Source organism: Anabas testudineus, chromosome 17 (genome assembly GCF_900324465.2).
Source record: "Anabas testudineus chromosome 17, fAnaTes1.2, whole genome shotgun sequence".
NCBI classification, from domain to species: domain Eukaryota; kingdom Metazoa; phylum Chordata; class Actinopteri; order Anabantiformes; family Anabantidae; genus Anabas; species Anabas testudineus.
In genome coordinates, this window is record NC_046626.1 from 6,322,763 (window position 1) to 6,341,262 (window position 18,500).

The 18,500-nt window shown below is 42.2% G+C and overlaps 1 protein-coding gene across 1 annotated transcript in view; it reads right to left on the reverse strand.

Annotated features, from left to right (window-relative positions):
* The window catches only part of LOC113172128 (vertebrate ancient opsin-like), a 38,506-nt gene extending 24,956 nt beyond the window's left edge, over positions 1–13,550 (reverse strand). The window contains exons 1-2 of the mRNA XM_026374962.1: positions 13,178–13,550; positions 7,484–7,812 (exon numbers count right to left, since the gene is read on the reverse strand). Of these exons, the coding sequence (XP_026230747.1) occupies positions 7,484–7,812; positions 13,178–13,550 (702 nt within the window). The remainder of the gene's footprint in view (positions 1–7,483; positions 7,813–13,177) is intronic.
* Positions 13,551–18,500: the final 4,950 nt, after the last annotated feature.

Genomic DNA, 18,500 nt, shown 5'->3' on the forward strand with positions numbered 1-18,500 from the left:
TCAACAATCCCCCGTAAACACTGACTTTATACTGCAGTGTTCCCAAAGCCACCAGTCTTATTGATCATCTTGCAAATGGAAAGTTTCAGCAGTGGGTCAGATAAAATTGACGAGTTACCTTAATATGGCAGCTGAGACAATAAGGTTCTGTCACATGACTGAGGAGGATGCTTCAACATGTGTAATGTTTATCACAGTTGAACAGGTTTTTAAAATACCCTGTATAATCTACAGTATACAGCATATCTGTAGAAAAACCAGATAAAGTATGGGTGATCTATATATTATCATCTATCATAATGCTACCTGCATCCTTTTATCAGAGCTAAACACACCAGTGATATTGGAAACATCATATTAGAGTCTGGCATTAAGTTTATACTAGACACAAATTCTGTGGGTTTAATATTAATCCTGGAAAAAAACATTTTCAACTCATGTTTTGTATATGTAGTAATTACGTTGTTCTGTAAGTCACTTCACTAAGTGCCTGGCTAAATATGAAACCTAATGACACTTTCATCAGCCTCACTGTCCAGTTGTGTTTGGTGCTAAATAGGTGCTGAATACTGCACTGATAAACATGGTAAACATTACAGGCTAAACTAAGAGTGTGTCAGCATGCTTCACTCAGCATTTATTCTAAAGCAGAGCAGCACATGAGTCCAACTGAAAGTCTACGTCAGTTACTCACTCATCTACTAAAATGTATTTGATTTCAAATATTTTTAAATAGTTTCACATCACAACAGATGGATGTAAATAATTTAAATAAATTTTCTGCTGCTTTACCTCTTGGTAGACTTGGTTAATTTGACTCCTGTGTCAATCCCCAGTCATACAAACACAAGCAAATAAAAACAACTTGGTCTTCTCATCAGTAAGTCTATTCTGCTGTCTTTGCTGTAACTTGAGTATTTTGGTTTGTCTCTTATGCGCAAACCAAAACTGAGCCAACTAAAGTTTACTAAAATATACTTTTTTTCACAGAAATGAGTGCATTCAGTGTGTGTCTCACGTAGGACAATAAAAACACAACAGACCCTTTGAGCACATGCACATAAAAACAAAGGCTTCCGCTCTTATTTTGTTTCCCTTGCTTTGTATGCACAGATAACTACTTGCCATCAGATGTCAACATCTGTCTTATTGTTTCACAAAAACAGCACATTTTGGTTTGCTTTCTGGAGAGGTGATGAGGGGAGGAGATGGGATGGAAGTGATTATCGCAACTGAGGCAACCAAGGTGAAGAAGATGGATGATAATGGCAGGGAAAGAATATGTGATGAAGGCCCACGGAGAGCTGTGAGACTGAGAGCCCACAAAAGAGTGAAAGAGCAAGTGAGAAAGCAGGGATTGAAGCAGTCACTGCAGAAAATGAAATGAAGTGAGCCGTTATACTGTGTGTGTGTGTGTGGAGATTCAGAAAAGTCCCACTGGCAGGGACTATCAATGTTGATGTACAGTATGGAGATGTGACAATAAGGATCACACGTACATTATGATTTACATGATATCTACAGAGGGAATGAAAATGACCCTGTATACATATACTCCCTAGCAAAGACCCTGGAGTCCACCTGATATTAATTTATGTTTACTCTTTATTTGGAGCAAAGAAAAAATCCATCTGGTGCAGTGGAGCAACAAAGTCTAGTGTGACAGCCTCGTGGATGTACTCAGCAATTCTCCCAATGCAATAAAAGATGGCAAATATGTCAACACTGCTGCTCTCCTCACAGCCATTCCTTACTCTAAACACACTGTTAGAAGCACTCACAAGAATTGAGAGCGTTCGCAGGATCCCTCACCAGCTTCCCACCAATAAGTAAAGAAGCATTTTATATTTGTAGATACCAGCAAAGGACTGTAGGTGGAGGCAGGAGAGGTCCCACCCTATCACACTCCCTTTCTATTTTTGTACAGCGTGATTGCAGGTCATGAAATTACCAAAAGAGCAAAGCCAGGGAAAAAATATCTACTTGTGGCCAATGAAATTACTACATGACACACATGACGACTGAGAGGTCACTATGTGGGCCAGCACAAAATGAGGACTCCAGCAGTCACAGTCTGCCGCACCCCCCCCATTTCCCCTTTCATCTCCCTGGCTCCCTCACAACCTCTTGATATCTTCATCTCACTCCCTCGCTCCCTTTTCACCTCTGCGCCACACAGCCCGCAGGATGTTGGAGAAATATTGTAGCACTTGAGAGTATCGCCTGCCATCCACGGGGACGTATGAGTAACATAATGAATTCAGACAAAGGTTATAGGAATTGAGACACGAGAGGGAACCAAAGACTCCCTCACGCGTGTGCACGTGCATATTTTATCATTCAAATCATGTGTCTTGGCCATATTAGTCTGTGCAAATGAATCTGTTCCTATAATTATGCTGGTGACGTCTTTGTTCGAACAACTTTGCAAGTGTATGAAGGCAAGATCAACTGGGTGGAGGGTCGTAATGAATGAATTATAAATCATCAGACTCATCCATTCACCCATTTAGTCTGAATTGCTACTCCGTCAACAAATTCATTAGCAGTTAACCAAATCCGAATGACATGCATCCAGTTTGATCATAGTCTTTATTTAATTTTAAATCAAGTTAGACACTTCACAACTATGTGAAACTACATAAGTCATAAGGCCTCAGTAGAATCATGCTGGTAATGATCAATCATGATGAATTCATGTACTTTTACACCAATCAGGAAGCCTAAAGCAGTTAGCCTTTAAATTAGTAATAGGACTGAGTGGAGAGGCAAATGAAGCAGGGCAGCTTCAGTGGAAACCTTTATTATTTGTTATAATGCGAAATAATAAAAGAGCACTGTAGATTGTGCTCTTGCTGTGATAAACTGGAATGGCAGAGTGACCTAGTACTGGCACAGGGAGCTCTAATTTTTAAAGGTAAGGGAAAAGAGGACATGTAATTCATTTCTACTAATCTCAATGGTTCGGTGGCCATTAACAACTAAACCAGGACATGCTGTGCCTTTCACCATTGAAATACCAAATGTCTGTCAGCATTGCTGACTAACCAGATAACATGTAGTACACAGCTGAACATTCATGGAATTTGCAGGTTCAGGTTAAATGATTTCCTCATTTGCATTTCAATCCTTACATTGGGTGTCTAATTTAATCACTCTGTTGTGAACACCTTTGCTCATTACATATTACAAACTGTTATTATTCATAGTGCTTTTTTTGCCCTGCAGATGGTGGGGGTGTTTGTTTCTACAGCGTCCACCATTATGACATCGTATTCAGCAACATGGCAAATTTACATTACAAAGTTAATTTGCTTCTACACACACAACCAAAGCCATAAACAATAATCCAAAGTCGAGCTCTAAAGCACGCACCTGTTCAATAATCTAGCCTGTTTGTTGTACGTGAGGACAGACTCACGTCTCTTGCTGTGTCTGTCCTGTGCACTGATAAAACAAGCATCACATAGAAGAGGCAATAAAAAGAGACGACAACACTGACACACACTTAACAAGCAGTGTACGTCATTTTTACTGACAGATCCTCTTAAGCTAAACTACCATCTTCAGGGCTCTCTACAGGTGGTCTATGGGGCTGAAGTATGGGCAGAGCTCTTTGAGTTCTGCTCAGTATGGCTGGATGGGCAAACTTTAGAAAGAGTCCCGGTCATTACAAACCTCCATTTCAGGATTATTGAGTCCTCTGTGCTCCTGGGGACACTCAAACCTTTAGTAACGATGTTATGGTCTTGCCCCGACCTATGCCACAAATGTATTGTGAAGGTCTACAGAGAGTTCCCCTGACTTCATGGCTTTGATTTTGTCCTATCATGCAGAGTAAATTGTGCACATGCACACATATCCCTACACTTTGGAACGCCACAGCAAAGAACCTGAATGATTTTGCACATGAGAGATTTTAGTTTTTTATTTACAGTATGTTTGAACAACAAAAGTTAAATTAGCTACTGTTTGTAATTAGTATTTCTTTTCTTTCTGAATCTACTCTATGATGTGCCACACATTACTTGACTTCCCGTTCAACTCGCTGTGCTCGCCGTGTGATAGATGCTCTCACAGTAAATGGTTCAAAGCGAACACATGTCAACTTGGACAAAACCCCTAACTCAATTCAGTCTTCCCCATGTGGACTGCCCCAGTGATTGTCACATTATTAGATAGGGGAGTTCAACTCTTTTAGCTTTAGACAAGTTGCTCAACCACTTTTATCTGTCCCAGCTGGTGTTACCCAACGTGGCCCTAAAGTGGAACTGTAGCCTTTACTATACAAGCACAACAAGCACAGATAGATACACTGCACATGAAATACTGCACGGAGAAGATCCACAAAGAAAGTGGAGTTGACATGTAATGTGTACATATGAGAAAGAGTTTGGAAGCAATAGAAATACGTAGAGGTAGGGAGAGACTGACAAAGAGAGAAACAGACACAACACTATTACTTTCGCTCGCCTCCATTTTCATCCGTACAAAGAACTGTGTATTTTATAATAAGGAAGGACAACAAATAGATGAAGTGTAGAATGGGACAACAGACAAAGAACAAAGTGAAGAAAATTGACATAAAATCATAAACAGAGAGGAAGAAAGCGTTACAATAAACCTTATGAAAGAAAGAAGAACCAAATTGTTGTCATTCTATTGATGGCTTTTCATCTTTCCCCATAATGATGTCAGAGTCACACACAGAACCAGTTTATCAGAGATGACACAGCAACTCATTGTTTACCTGAGAGAACACAATGCTCACAGAGTCTATGTGAGTAATCCTAATGTTCCTCGGAAAAAAAAAAAAAAAACACTCTCAAATCTCATCTTGCAAACCGTGCAGACGTGTGCAGGTGTCTGTGTGTGCACACGTGCGCGGGCATGTCCATGTATATGTGCATGTAGAAGTGTGTAGCTTCCCTGGAGAGGGCGAACACAGTCTTCCACCCTGTCTCCCCTCATCAAATCAAATTTAGGTAACCTTATGTCATGACCTCAGTAGTACCACTTTCTGTATAGACAAACTCTAGTTAATTGAGGTATCAACGTTATATATGCAAAATACAGCAAAATCAATAAATAGCAGAAATGTTACTAATGACAAACTGTAATAGGCAGCATTTAAAGACTAACAAGTCATTTGTGTGGTCTGAATAAATGCAGATACAACTAGGTAGATGATCTGGTGAGCTAAGAAGTAGAAATATACATTTTTAGTACATGCATTAGATTACATCACAACGTGCAGTCATACTTGATAAAGTGTATTTCTTAAACATAGTTCTACCATCAGTAATTTCACAAATAAATGAATGAATGACTAGCATGAACGCAGCCTACTTTTCCATAGCACCGTGCTAAGTGGACGGGAAGGTGAGTGAATCAGCACAAGGGATCCATATTTAATTTATTACTGCAGAAACACTTTTGATGGATCTAAATCACTGTTTCAAAAAGTGCATTTGTCGCTCCAGTATGGTGAAGCACATGCGTTCCCTGTTGCACCCAAGGTCTCTTAAGTAATTATGTCATTTTTTTGCAGGGTAATGAAAATTCATTCCTTGTGGAGCACAGTGCAATACAGAACGGACAGAAAGAAAAATAGCTTTCAGTTTGAGTTTATAAAATAATTGTTGACTAAATCTAACCAGACTGTGAACTGACTGACTTGGCATGTGCAAACAGGACATGATGAGACTGAGCAGCAACGATTTGAAGCTAAGCAGCATCGCTGACAGAGAATGAATGAATGTAAATAGAGATAATGAATATAGTTCATGAAGAGTTGTTAAAGATTAAGTTTCCATATTTGATCGACGTCTGTACCTTTTATCAATCAAACACCTGCCGTAAACAAATGTTCTAATATAGTTTTATATCTTGTGTGTAATCTCATCTGTCATCTGTATCATTTGATTGACGCTGCCCTTCATAGGCTGCCGCATCACTGAAGTTAAAACCACTGGAGATGGCAACGACTCTCTGAGGGTGTTAAGTCAGAAAGCAAATCACTGGCTTTTACTCCTCAAGGGGCCACGTTGTGATGCTACATAAATATGGACTCTGGCGTAAGTCATACTGAAAATGAGACCTATACATCTTCAATCAATCCACTTGCATAATAAATGTGAAAACCAAATGGTGCATGTGGTGTGTCCACGACCCAGGTGACTGGTTTTATTTGACCACAGCGACAGCACCAATGGTAATTTCAGCGAGACAGAGCCACCGTTTATGGTTCATAACTGTAATTAGATCTGCAATAAAACATCCATTTGAATGGGAGGTATTAAAAATGTAATAAAGTCCGAACCCATCGTGTTCATAAAGAAGCTGCAGGTTGTTTGAGCTGAAATAATAAGAACTGGAGAGGCGCGTGTATAGTTATCAAACCTTTAAAGGACAAATCCTTTTTTTTTTTTTTTTTTGTAAATTTAAGCAATTTAAAATCTGTGTGATGATGTTATGTTTTAAATGAATGTGTACCATTGTTCTAGTGTTATCTTCACAGCTGGTTATATGTGCTATTTTGGTTGAATTTCCAACTTCACAAAAATCTGATTGAAGTGTTTTATATCCCAGGACACACGTTCTGCGCTGCACATAAAAGCTGTTTCTGTTTCTGCAGCGGTCTGAAATACCTGCTCTAATAAAGACAATAGCATTGCTCTTGTCATCTTAAATTGCTGGAGTCAATATTGGAGTTTATATATATATATATATATATATATATATATATATATATATATATATATATATATATATATATATATATATATATATATATATATATATATATGTATATATATATACCACACATATATATATACATTGGTTATTAACTTTTAACTGTGTCAAGCATCCACAGGCTACAATTGATACAATTTACATTTAACCTTCCATATTACAATGAGACCACTGGGCTGCATTTAGCAGAATAAGTTTCCTTTAGTTTTCTGGTGGTCTGTAGAGTGTGAGAGACAGTGTCAGCATGGAGGGCAACCCTACTGCAGGGTTAGGGTGTGGACAGGATTTAAACGCCAGCCTCACCTTTAACAAAATACTGAAGTTCTTATTGCACAACATTTCTCCAGAGGAGTGGTTCACCTGTGAATATCACACTGTTTACTGAATTATTGAGTTTTATTTTGTAGGTCCAAGGTTCACTTGCACAAAATGTTGTTTTCTACCTGTCTGACTTCTGTCAAACTTGGACACATATATGCACAGTGAGCTGGAGCTGGATCCATTTTTGCTGTTGCTCAGTTCACTGTATACTTCATTCACATAGTTACCCACAGTGGAGTTGCATGCTGACTCCACATGGCATAAGTTGAGCAGTGAGTTTAAGAAACTACTAACTTTTACTAAGTAAAACAGTTGTGTTACCTTTTATAAGGTAAATGCCCTGGATTGCTATGCTATCTAGCGTTTTTGTTCTGTGGAAGTCTTCCCCATCCCCTCATTGTCTCACCTGTCTGATGGCGCACAGCAGCTTCCCATAGCAGAACACAATCGCCGAGAAGGGCACAACGAGGCAGAAAACAAACAGGCAGATGATGTAAGAGATGTTATTCGCCGTCTTTGATGTCCAGTTGACTGAGCAGGTGGTCCCGGGGCCTTCGGGGCCATAGTGGCTCCAGCCAAAGAGCGGCGGCAAGGTCCAGAAGAGGGAGTATACCCAGGACAGGGCAATGCCCAGGGAAATTTTACGGTAGTTGGAGAGGTCCGCCTCGGTTGGGGCCATCATGGTGCTGTATCGCTCATATGAGAGGACAGCAAGGGAGATGAGAGACACAATGCCTGCAGCAGGGTAGACAGGACACACACACAGGTAGGTAAGCATTATAAGCATCCACGTTGCACACATGCAGCCACACAGCATGATATTTGTACCTTAATAAAATCCACACAAGAAAATACAGCACTTAAGCAAACACTGGAGAAACCTTGTGCATGCACTTCACATTTAATGAGACCATCAAGTAGAGACATAATGCCCTGCCTGTCCAGATGATAGTCTACTGCAGTAAGGAATATGTGCACAGCCGCCATGATATAAAGCAAAGGAATCAAAAGCCCAGTTAAAATGAGCTCCGTGGTTTATAGCTTCAGAGAGAGGGCAGGTTGTGATTTCAAAAAATAAAATTGCCTGTGCAACATAATAAAACTCTAGCAAACGTGTTGGTGGAATAATCTAATATTTGACTTCGCATGCTGGGGCCTGCAGCAGATACACATCGCTGTAAATCACAAGCAGTACCGCTACGTGCAGTGTCCGCGCTTGACAGGCGCAATGCAGTGAAACACAGCGCTGAATTTTCCGAGAAGCTTTCTTATCTTTTTATAAGTGCTCAATAAACACTCATGCCGTATCTCTATATCTCTGCCTTTTTTTTTTTCTTTTCTTTGTCTGCATTTCAGAGGCAGAGCAGCAGTGGGCCTGGAGCTCAGTGATCTCTCAGCCTTTTTATCATGTTTGCTATTTGTTTTGAAGCCTTTATGCTCCACAGGGCCATCCATCATGCCCATTGATTTTCAGGGGCAATGAAGTGGACCTGAACTAGATGTTCCTTCAAGAAAGCGGTCCTAGGCTTTTTCTGAGGTGTCAAAGCCGTGACTACTCAGTACGATGAATGAATACATGTAAAAATGAGGAGGGGCAGTGGAACAAAACTGAAGCACATTTTAGCTGCTGTGATTGATGGGTTTGCAGAATGTGCTCCTGTCGGCCTGTGCACACTTGCATAGTGAAGATCCACTGACCACACTCCGTGCTTGTCCAGATTTCACACTCAGCTTACGATAACCTGCTGCAATATTATAAAATCAACACAGTTTTACATCAACGTATTTGTGTTTCTGTTGGATCTGGTCTGAGCCAAACATATTTCCTGTGTATTTGGACAGCTTGGCCCGCTGCTGTTTTGTCTCATTCGACCTGGCATTTATCCACTGTTGCTCTCTCTCTCTGCTCACAGTGATGTTTGAAATGATACAGAACTGCAGATGGAGTGGCTGATGTCATCTTTAAACTACAATTCATTGTGGGGTGCATCAGTAATCGCTGTGATCATGGCTCTTGTACAACAGCAACATTTTAAACCTGGGCGAAGTCAGACAAAACTTTTTTTCCATTGAAAATACAGTTTTCTGATTGGCTGGACACCAACAAGCATAACAATGGTTATGGTCAATCTTCATCTAACAGTCTGAATCAGTGCAACAGTTCTTCTTTTTTTTTTCATTTTAAAGATGTTTTGATCATGCAAAAAGCCAAACAACGAATGGAGGATGAGGCAGAGAAGGAGATTTACAAGTGCTTTATCTCAGTCAGAGAAGCAAAGAACATCGTCACTGAACTTGCCACAGTGTTTATAATATAACATCACATTGATCTGGAGTTGGATTCTGAATAGGAGGAAGGCAGTGATGTCGCTCTTATAGATCTCACAGACGAAGTAGAAGAAGAATTGACCCTTTCTCTAGATAAGAGGAGCATATAGTTAACCCAATTTCCACTGGTGATGTCCAGTGCAGACATTAAGGCAGTACATAGGATTAGTGTTGCAGATGACCTGCTGAATGATCCAGTGACTGGGAAAAGACATTGACTTAATGGCAGCATATGTCTCTCTCTAAAACCCCACTATAAGCTTCAATGCATCAATGGTTTCCTCGGGATCAGAGCACTGATGCACCCTATACCAGCACACATGCTGGCTTGTGCTCTTGCACCTACTGCTGATAATAGTCTGGGTGGTCTTCGCCTGACCTCCATGTTTCCTAAAAAACAAGCTGAAACGTGGACTTGTCAGACCACAGAACATGTTTCCACTGTCTTTGAGTCCATCTTGACGCGTGCTCAGACCCAGAGAACTCAGCTGCTTCCTCCTTGTGTAATATAGTTTGAGGTTCAGTAGCAGACTATTTTAAGGATGGTTTTCCAAAAGTGCTCCTGAGCTCGCGTGGCTGTATTCATCACAGTAGCATGCAGCGCTGCTTGAGGGCTCGAAGGTCACATACTTTCAAGAGTGGATTCTGCCCTTGGCCCTGAGACACGGAGATTTCCCCACAGACCCTGAATGTTTCCACAATATTACGTGCTGGAGATGGTGAAACAACAACAATTTTTTGCAGTGTTGTGTGGAGAATATTCAGTTTGGCGGATGCTGCTTTTGCACTTATCTGGTGCTAATAAACCTTGTTGCAGAAAACAAACACTGTTTACAAAATAAATCTGATCTGTGAATGCTTCTCTGTGCTATTCTTTATCATTTATTGCATATTAGAAAAAGCATTTCTGCAAAATGATTCCGCAAAAAACTGCTGCAGCACAAAGCAAATGATTTCTAAAGCTCAGGTTTTAGCTTGAACCATGGCTACGCTCTTTTGACATCAACGCAATCCCATGTAGCAGCCACTTGTGTGGCACCAGTGGGGTGTGGAAGTAGTTGGGCTTATATTATCAAGCCCAGTGCAAAACACAGTAGTGTTGTCTGAGATGTGTTTTTCCTATTCATTTCTCTCGTTTGCTCTTTTATACACAGGTACCTCTTCTCATTAAGGCCAGCAGGACTTTGAGAGGGCTCTGGTTGTCCATGTTTGGCATTTGGAAGGTGTTTCTGTATGTAAATGAGTGTGTAAATGTATTAGCAGACGAATGTAGAATAGGGGAGATTTATCATTGTTAGATGCAAGATGCTGTGCCTGCACACCTTTGATAAATACCAGTTTTCTTGTTCTGGCAGACAGTTCCTACACACACACATGCGCGCACATATTGTTTAGAGAACCCGAGCATGCTTCAAGAGATGGCTGGGTTGTAATGAATCTTTAGGGTGACAGACTGATAATATTTGTAAATGTCTCCTGAACTGAGTGGACAAAATCGAATCTGCTAATCAGCAACTCTCCTCTGTGACATCACACTCCGTCATGAACCAGGGGACAGCGACCCTTTGCCCCCAGGCTCTTGAAAACTGTCCTCATACGTCTGATGACAATTAGTTCATCAATGAAATCTTGTAACATCGTAGTAAAAGGCACCTGCACAACTTTAGATGTAACTTTTAAAATCTAAAATTAACCAAAACCCATCTGCAGGATCAAAGGCAGCAGCTAAATGTGATATTCCAAAAATTAGATATCTTCTGATGAGATAATGTCTAAAATGATATCTAAACTATAAATACAGAAATTAAAAAGAAATACAAAAAAGCTCTCCTGTCTTCATGATGCACTTCTCCCTCACTGCCTCTGTCTTGTTTTTTCTGTTAGAAAGCATCAGATTCAGAATCACAGGATGAAATGAAGCTGTGTTATAAATTCCATCGGCGTACGATCACACATGCACAGACCTGATGTGAAGTCTCTAGGTTTAAAATAAGAGAAACCTTTCTGTGGGTTGCCACCATTAAGGATGATGGCTCTGACCAACCAACTCTGAATGTGCAAAGGCGATTGTTTACATTAATGTCTGGCTAAAACCAGACCTATTGTCCCCAAAACATATTACTGTCTCTGCTTTGGGAGACCTTTAATTCACTATTTGCTACAGGTGCTCATTAGCTGCCTTGCTGTCTCTGACCTTTACAGCACAGTGGCATTATTCAGCTTTCTCCCTGCTGAGGCTTCTTCCCTGTTATAATTTCAAATCACTCAGGCCAGGTGTTGCCTGTGCCTGTGTGAATCACAGATGCACGTGAGTTTGCATCTCCTCTCCTCTGCACAGGTTCATCCATTTTTGAAGCTTAATCTGTGGTAGAATGTATCTGTGAGGGGAGGTGTGCACACTGGAGGTCAATCTAACTTCAGTAGGCCCAGCAATGCAGGGTTAATCTAGTGACTGTGTGCTGGGTCCACTGGAGGAAGAAGGAGGCAGCCAATAGTATGCAGAGACACGCAGACTCGATGTGAAGTGAGGACAGAAATAAAAAGAGTCTTTCCTGTTCCTGCACACTATAATGGAAGACAATAAAAGTTGTGAATTATTGAAACGCATTCAAAGTTCTGGTGGAGGCAGTGAAATGGGTTGTGTTGTTGCTTTAATTCAGCACTCGCTCATTTCCAAACCTCATCCAGTCGAAAATAAACACACACAAGCTTTTTTCCAGGTAGGTGAGTGTTGTTATTCTCAGTTGCATCATTGTGCTCCATTTGCATCGATATCAGCACTCCTGAGCAGAGGTAGACCTGCCTCCCCCCCTGCTCTCATTACAGATTTCTCCCCCCCCGGGTGATTTTATTGTGCAGCTAATGCTGCTGATGCATGCCGTAGCCTGCGCACGGCCTGAGACCCGATCCCCACAGCAGCCCACCTCAGACCTGCACCGACAGCTGAAGGAGCCGGGATGAGACTTTTCCGGCCTCGGGCTCAGTCGCTCAGCTGCACGGTAACAAGCATTTAGCAGCCGGTGACGGTCCAGAAACACGCGTTTTTTCGCAGTTCCCAGTGAAGCGTGCGCTTCTCCAGATCCCCAGGGCGCCGTTGCGCCTTCACAGTGTAGCTCTGGAAGCGATTCAACCTGTGTGCCACAGCTGGAGATGATGACCCGGCACCGCACCACGAAACCTGCGCATCCAGCAGCATGTGCAACGCGACGTCTGCGCCGAGAAGGATCCGCAACGTCATCGCTCCTGACTTATTGGCTGCGTTTTGTGTTTGTTTGTTTTTCAAATGATCTGCACTTTTCCACGCACCTTAACGAGCCCTGCTGTGAGAGGCTGCGCAATGATCACACCCAGATTGAATGAATTTCAAGGCACTGCTCCATGTAAATCCAATCAGCTGGTCAATTAGTGCCAAGTTGGATGTTTTCCGACGTTGCGCATTGAGCCGTTTTGTCATTATTCACAGGGACCGAGCGGATTTTCAGCCTTTCTGTGGAAGTTTGCTGTGATCAGGAAGATGCACTGCGTAAACTACAGGACGTTATAAGGAGAGATGAGATTCAAAATGCCCATTTTCCTCCCAGACCGCACAAATCATTTCATCTTCAGATCCAACATGGGCAGTGATTTGGGAAGGATCCATACCTACAGCGCACCGTCAGTCCCAGACATCAGAAATAAGAAGATACAGACCCTAGAGCTTACAAATGTAACACAAACCAAATCACACAACACGAACGAACATCCCACCGCGGATTCCGCGTTTTCTACTCACCAAAGAGAGAGTTGGCGAAGCCGTACCACACGCACCCCCCGTCTCCTATGAGCCACCTTCCCTGCGTGCTGGCCGCGAAGCTGAACGGAGTCCCCAGTACGCACACCAGGAGGTCGCTGATGGAAATGTTAATCAGCAGCAAGTTGATGGGCGAGCGCAGCATCTTATAGCGGCAGAACAGCACCAGCACCAGCAGGTTGTTCGTAAGTCCCAAAGTGCCGATGAAGCCCAGGCACACAGCCACGACGAGGTTCCCTGTTGGAGTGAGGGTGGTCCGGTATGAGCCGCCCCCCAAGTGCTCTTCCCCGGCTCCGGCGCACAGAGCGCTGTTGACCCCCGCGCAGCCGCTCAGGCTCACGTTAGACACGATCATCGCAGCTCGGTGCCACAATGAAGAGCAGCTAAAGCTTGGTGGACATGTCTGTTTTCTCTCTATAGGAACAGAAAATAACCACAAATGGAGCTCCTTAAAGTAGAGGAATAGAAATATGAGGTAATAGTTAGTTAGTTTGGTGGTGGTGGCAAAACTTTGTTCAGGGGGAGGGGGAGGGGGGGGGGGGGGGTGCTCCACGATTTAAAAAATAAAAAAATAGTTTGTTTAGGCTTTTACTCCACAGTGTGGCAGTCTGTAATGCAAACTCCCACTCTTCCCAGACACGCTGCTGTCTCTCACACAGACACCTTCCCCACTGTGTCCGTATTTAAATCTCGGTTGCCCGCTCTCCAGCAGCTGACGTCTGGGCGGAGGAGGTGGAGGTGTGTGGGAGGGGGGGGGGGGGAGGAGTACGCAAGCATCAGGAGAATCCAGCGGCGGACTAATCACAGTATCATCATGTGTCTCACAGTGCAAGCTGCTGCTCTCAGACCAAACCTCCAAGTTTCCGGAGCTGTCCGCGGACCGTGCGTCAGTGCGCGGCGCTGTCCGCGGTGCTGAACGCGCTCCCTCAGGAGAGAACACCAGCTCTTTATTCCGGGCTGTCGTACATTTGAAGTGCAGTTTTGTAAGTAAATGACTTAAGAATGCAAAGCTGTAATTCATTTGCCACATTTAAGTCATAAATGCAGCGCTCAGGTCGATTTACCACACAAGTGCCAGCTACCGCTTATTAATCAAATGCTCAAGGTGAGTTAATTGATGCTCACGAAGTCAAATTAGAAATAAATGTATTTGAGTTATAATCCCCACAGCTGTCTTAATTTAAAATGGACTAGATTTATTATTTGGTGCAAACCATTAAAGATTCTGCTGTGTTTCTAAATTAGAAACAAGGAAGAGATGTTTTCTGAGTGAGAAGTGGCATCCAGATGTTTGGATATTTGGCACATTATTATTATTTTTTCTTTCTTTTTGATTGTCCAGTTGCCTTTTTTTTTCCCCCTCCTTTTCTGTCTTGGTTCATTCTATCTGTGAAATTCAGTCATCATTTTTTTCCCCATCTGTCAGCACTGAAAACACATTCTCCAGAGATGGCAGATTCAGACTGGAATAATGAGGAACAGCAAAATGCTAAAACATGATGAGTGTCAGGCATCTCGCCTCATGGTGTTCATATATCCTTCTACACACTGGGAGAAAGCCTTGCTGGTAAAAAAAAAAGCCCAGTGCTTCTGAAACGTGGCTTCTTTCTGAGGCCAACAAGCATAATGTGGACCAACTACCTCAACCAGCGCAGGGCTAAGTCTCCCATCTGCTTTACATGGCCGACAGGTAAAGTGCTGCCCAATGTAGCACCTTACAGTTTTAATATATTTGGGAGAGAAACTGATTGTTCTAATTATAATTAGGCTGTTTTATATTAGGAATATAACTTTATAGTAAAGAGTTAGCAGAATGTCTGGAAACAAATGTGCCCTAAGGACGTCCTCGGAGAACTGTTTGCTGGCTGCAGGTAACACAGAAATTCTCATTTGGTTGCTTCCTGCTCATGTGTCTGTGGCTGCCAAACTTGCAGGAGACAGCACAGACAGCCGCAATGTGAAAAAAAAAAAAAGAAGTCAAGTATGAGTTCAAAATGTCAGCAATTAGCTGGTAATCACAAGCAAATCCTTGTGTTCATCTGCTGGCATTTGGTGTTAAAGCTGTGTTCAATATGTGCGACCGGCTAAAAGCCGTGCCCTCTGCAGCACTTCGCTTTGCACACTCATGGAAAGTTGGACAATCCGATGGGGAAACTTACACCCTGCTCTAATCCTTTCCCACCAAATAACCTCCCTTGTCACTCCAGAGCGCGGCAATTACCTGGGAAAACTGAACAGCGACATTTACTCTGACAGCATCTTCTCCATACACGCTCCTAATTGGATTGAATTAAGACACTTGGGTGCTATTGCGAATGAAGCACCCGTTTAATCATCGCAGTGGGACTGGGCAGTTGGTATTTCAGTTGGGTTTCTGGGTCGGTTTGGTCGCCGCGCGGTGGGGAGATGCCCAGGAAGACAAATGGGGTCAAAGGGTCATCACAGAAACTCTATGTTATATGTAAATTAGAAACTAGGTACAGCTAGACTGTTGTTTTACAGTTATGATCATGTCTGTGTTAGTTGTTCTGGACTCTTATCATCATATTAACTCCTGTGCGTGTAGCCCTAAAGAGCTGCACCATCTTATCTCTTCACATCAATCTGCGATGGATGAATTGCTGCATTAAGCGGCACCAGCATCATTTTTAGTTGAAGGGATTTGTTCCCGTCCACTGTAGCGCGTCCACACACCTGTTGTCACGCTCGGCCAACAAAGTGAGTTTATTCTACCCAAAACAGAGTCACATGTCGTGCTTCCCATCTAGATCGAATCAGTCTTACAGCATTTGCCAGAGTTGACACTTAAACAGTAATGAAATAAGTTGGTGAGGTGACTCCTTCTCTGGCAACTGTGTCAATAGAATTCATTATTTTTCCTGTTGAAGACTTGAACCTAAAATTATTTTTAAGGACAATCATTGGTTCCAGCATGGATTCTCACAGAATTGTTGCAATATAGCAGAAATAATAATAATTAAGAAAAAAACATAATAATATTGTACAAAATGATTAATCATTCTTGTCACACACAGCACAAAAAATAATATACTCAAGGGTACAAAACAGTTCCAATGCAATAATTTGTACATTTATTGGTCTAGTCCATCAATAGAGGTGAAAGGTTAAGTCAAACCCCTCACAATCAAGGCTTTAGTGAGCTCTGAAAGTCTGAGCACAACACCTGTACATGAATTTAGATCAGATCAGCTGGATGCTTCAATGCACATGCAGCATGGTGCATGGTTCTAATTTAATAATTTAAAAACATTTATTTAGTTTCACATTGTGAACATTTCTGTAAACCAGTGTCATCTTCCCTAAGATGTCACTGTTTCACTGTCAGGCCTGAAATCAGTCCTTTAGATTCCCCTGCCCTCACAAAAAAGATCATGAAGGCTGTGGTTCTTTGTTTGTGTCGACATTGTGCTGCTGCAAAGGATTCACACCTCAAGGTAAAAGTGTCACCGGTGTCGCTGCCCTGCATCCAAATAAACCACAACCAGAGTATATACAGTAGATCTTTGTATGCAAGTGGTCCACTCACAGACAGAAAACACAATGACATCTCACCATCAAGGAGAGGAAATGGATCTAGAAGAAAATGAGTACCAGTAGAGAACAGGTGTGGGAAGGGGAAGGTCAGTAAACATGAGGGGGGGGGGGCTACTCTGTGTCAGAGAGTGTACCACAGTGTGTACACAAATGTTTTTGTTGCACAAGATTTGTCAGCGAGATTGTGTTTTAAAGCGGCATCACATTCAGTTCTCCGTCTCCTCCACACTCGCCCTCTTACTCCAACGTCCACAGGCCCACTCATCCTCATCAAGGCTGCCTTCCCCTCTGACACTGACCTTGGGAGAGTGGCCGATGCTGCTCTGCAACTTAATACGTCCAAGGCTTTAAGGGAAGCTCAGATGAGGTGCGGCGCGCTGGATCCCATATTGGAGATTTATTGTGCAGGTGTAATGCGTGGGTCTGCCACAGCCCCTAGCTTATCTGGACGCATGTGTCACTGGAGGCCCATTCTTTAAATGCTTGACACGCAGCCTGTCATGTCATGATTCATGCGAGGGGGATATATCTTGGATGATGACCGAGTAGGAAAAATTGTCTGAGAACACAAGGACAATTCATGATGTAACACAACATGTTGTGACAGAGTGACAGGTGTCACATCAAGTGCGTGTCTCCGCACGTCTGTCCTCAATCTACCATCCACTCGGCTGCATGATTTGACCACGACTTTTACTGTAGAGCAATGATTTTCATATGGTTGGCAACAGCAAGCAGAGCTAGCTTTGTGGCTAGATGTCCGGTCATGTGACTGTTGCTGGTTGTAGAGATAAATTACCTATAGGTTGTTCAGTGCATCAGGTACTTGACTTATATTCAGCATGAGGCTAAATGACATGGATCAGCTCCAAACCGCTTCAGTATCACGACATTGCAAGTTCACAGTTTTGCCTTGAACATCGCTGCTTACACCCATACTGTCTCAGTAACACCGACAGAGTAGAATGTAGCTGCTTGTGCGTAGTTTTATTAAATATCACGCCGTAGCTGGACCTATATATTGGAAGCTTTTGCTGCTAGTTACGTTTTTGAAATACAGATACACATAAAAAATATAACCAACTAATAAGATGCTGATGTATTACCTGTTGTTACAACAGCATCTTAGTCAGTACTGATTAAAATAAATTGGAATTCCTAATGGATATTTTCGTCTATTATAAACCTTAGAGCATGTACATAGCATATACTTCAGAAAAGAAATATTGGAATATTGACGTCTTTCTTTAGGCGTGTACTTTAAAAGCATGTTGATTACTACAAATGACATTTTTTGTCATACGCCCATTTCTCAGTCAGGTTTATTTAGCACCTAACTGTGATGTTCTTATTGAGCCACCACACTTTTAGCCAGGCCTGCAATCATCACATCTACTAAATGAAAGGAACAAAAAGAAAAAGCAGTGTGACAGTCTTGTTTCATGCATTTCCTCACAGGTGTTAGTTGTGTCTGCCATGAAATGACTCAAAGCCAATAATACAAATAAAAGAGGAGAGAATGACCATAAACACGTGTGCACGCATTTGTCACAGTAATTACCTTTGACATGGTCCTGGAATGACTGCAATGAAGCAGTGAACTGTGAAATTAGTACAAATGTTTCTAAAATAATTACTTCTTTACACATCTTGCTATTTTGAGCTGCATTCATTTGGACTCACGTGTCTGGCAGCTCGTCTTTTTGCTCTGTTTTGTTCAGCACCAGCTCCAGTGAAAAATGCCAGGCTC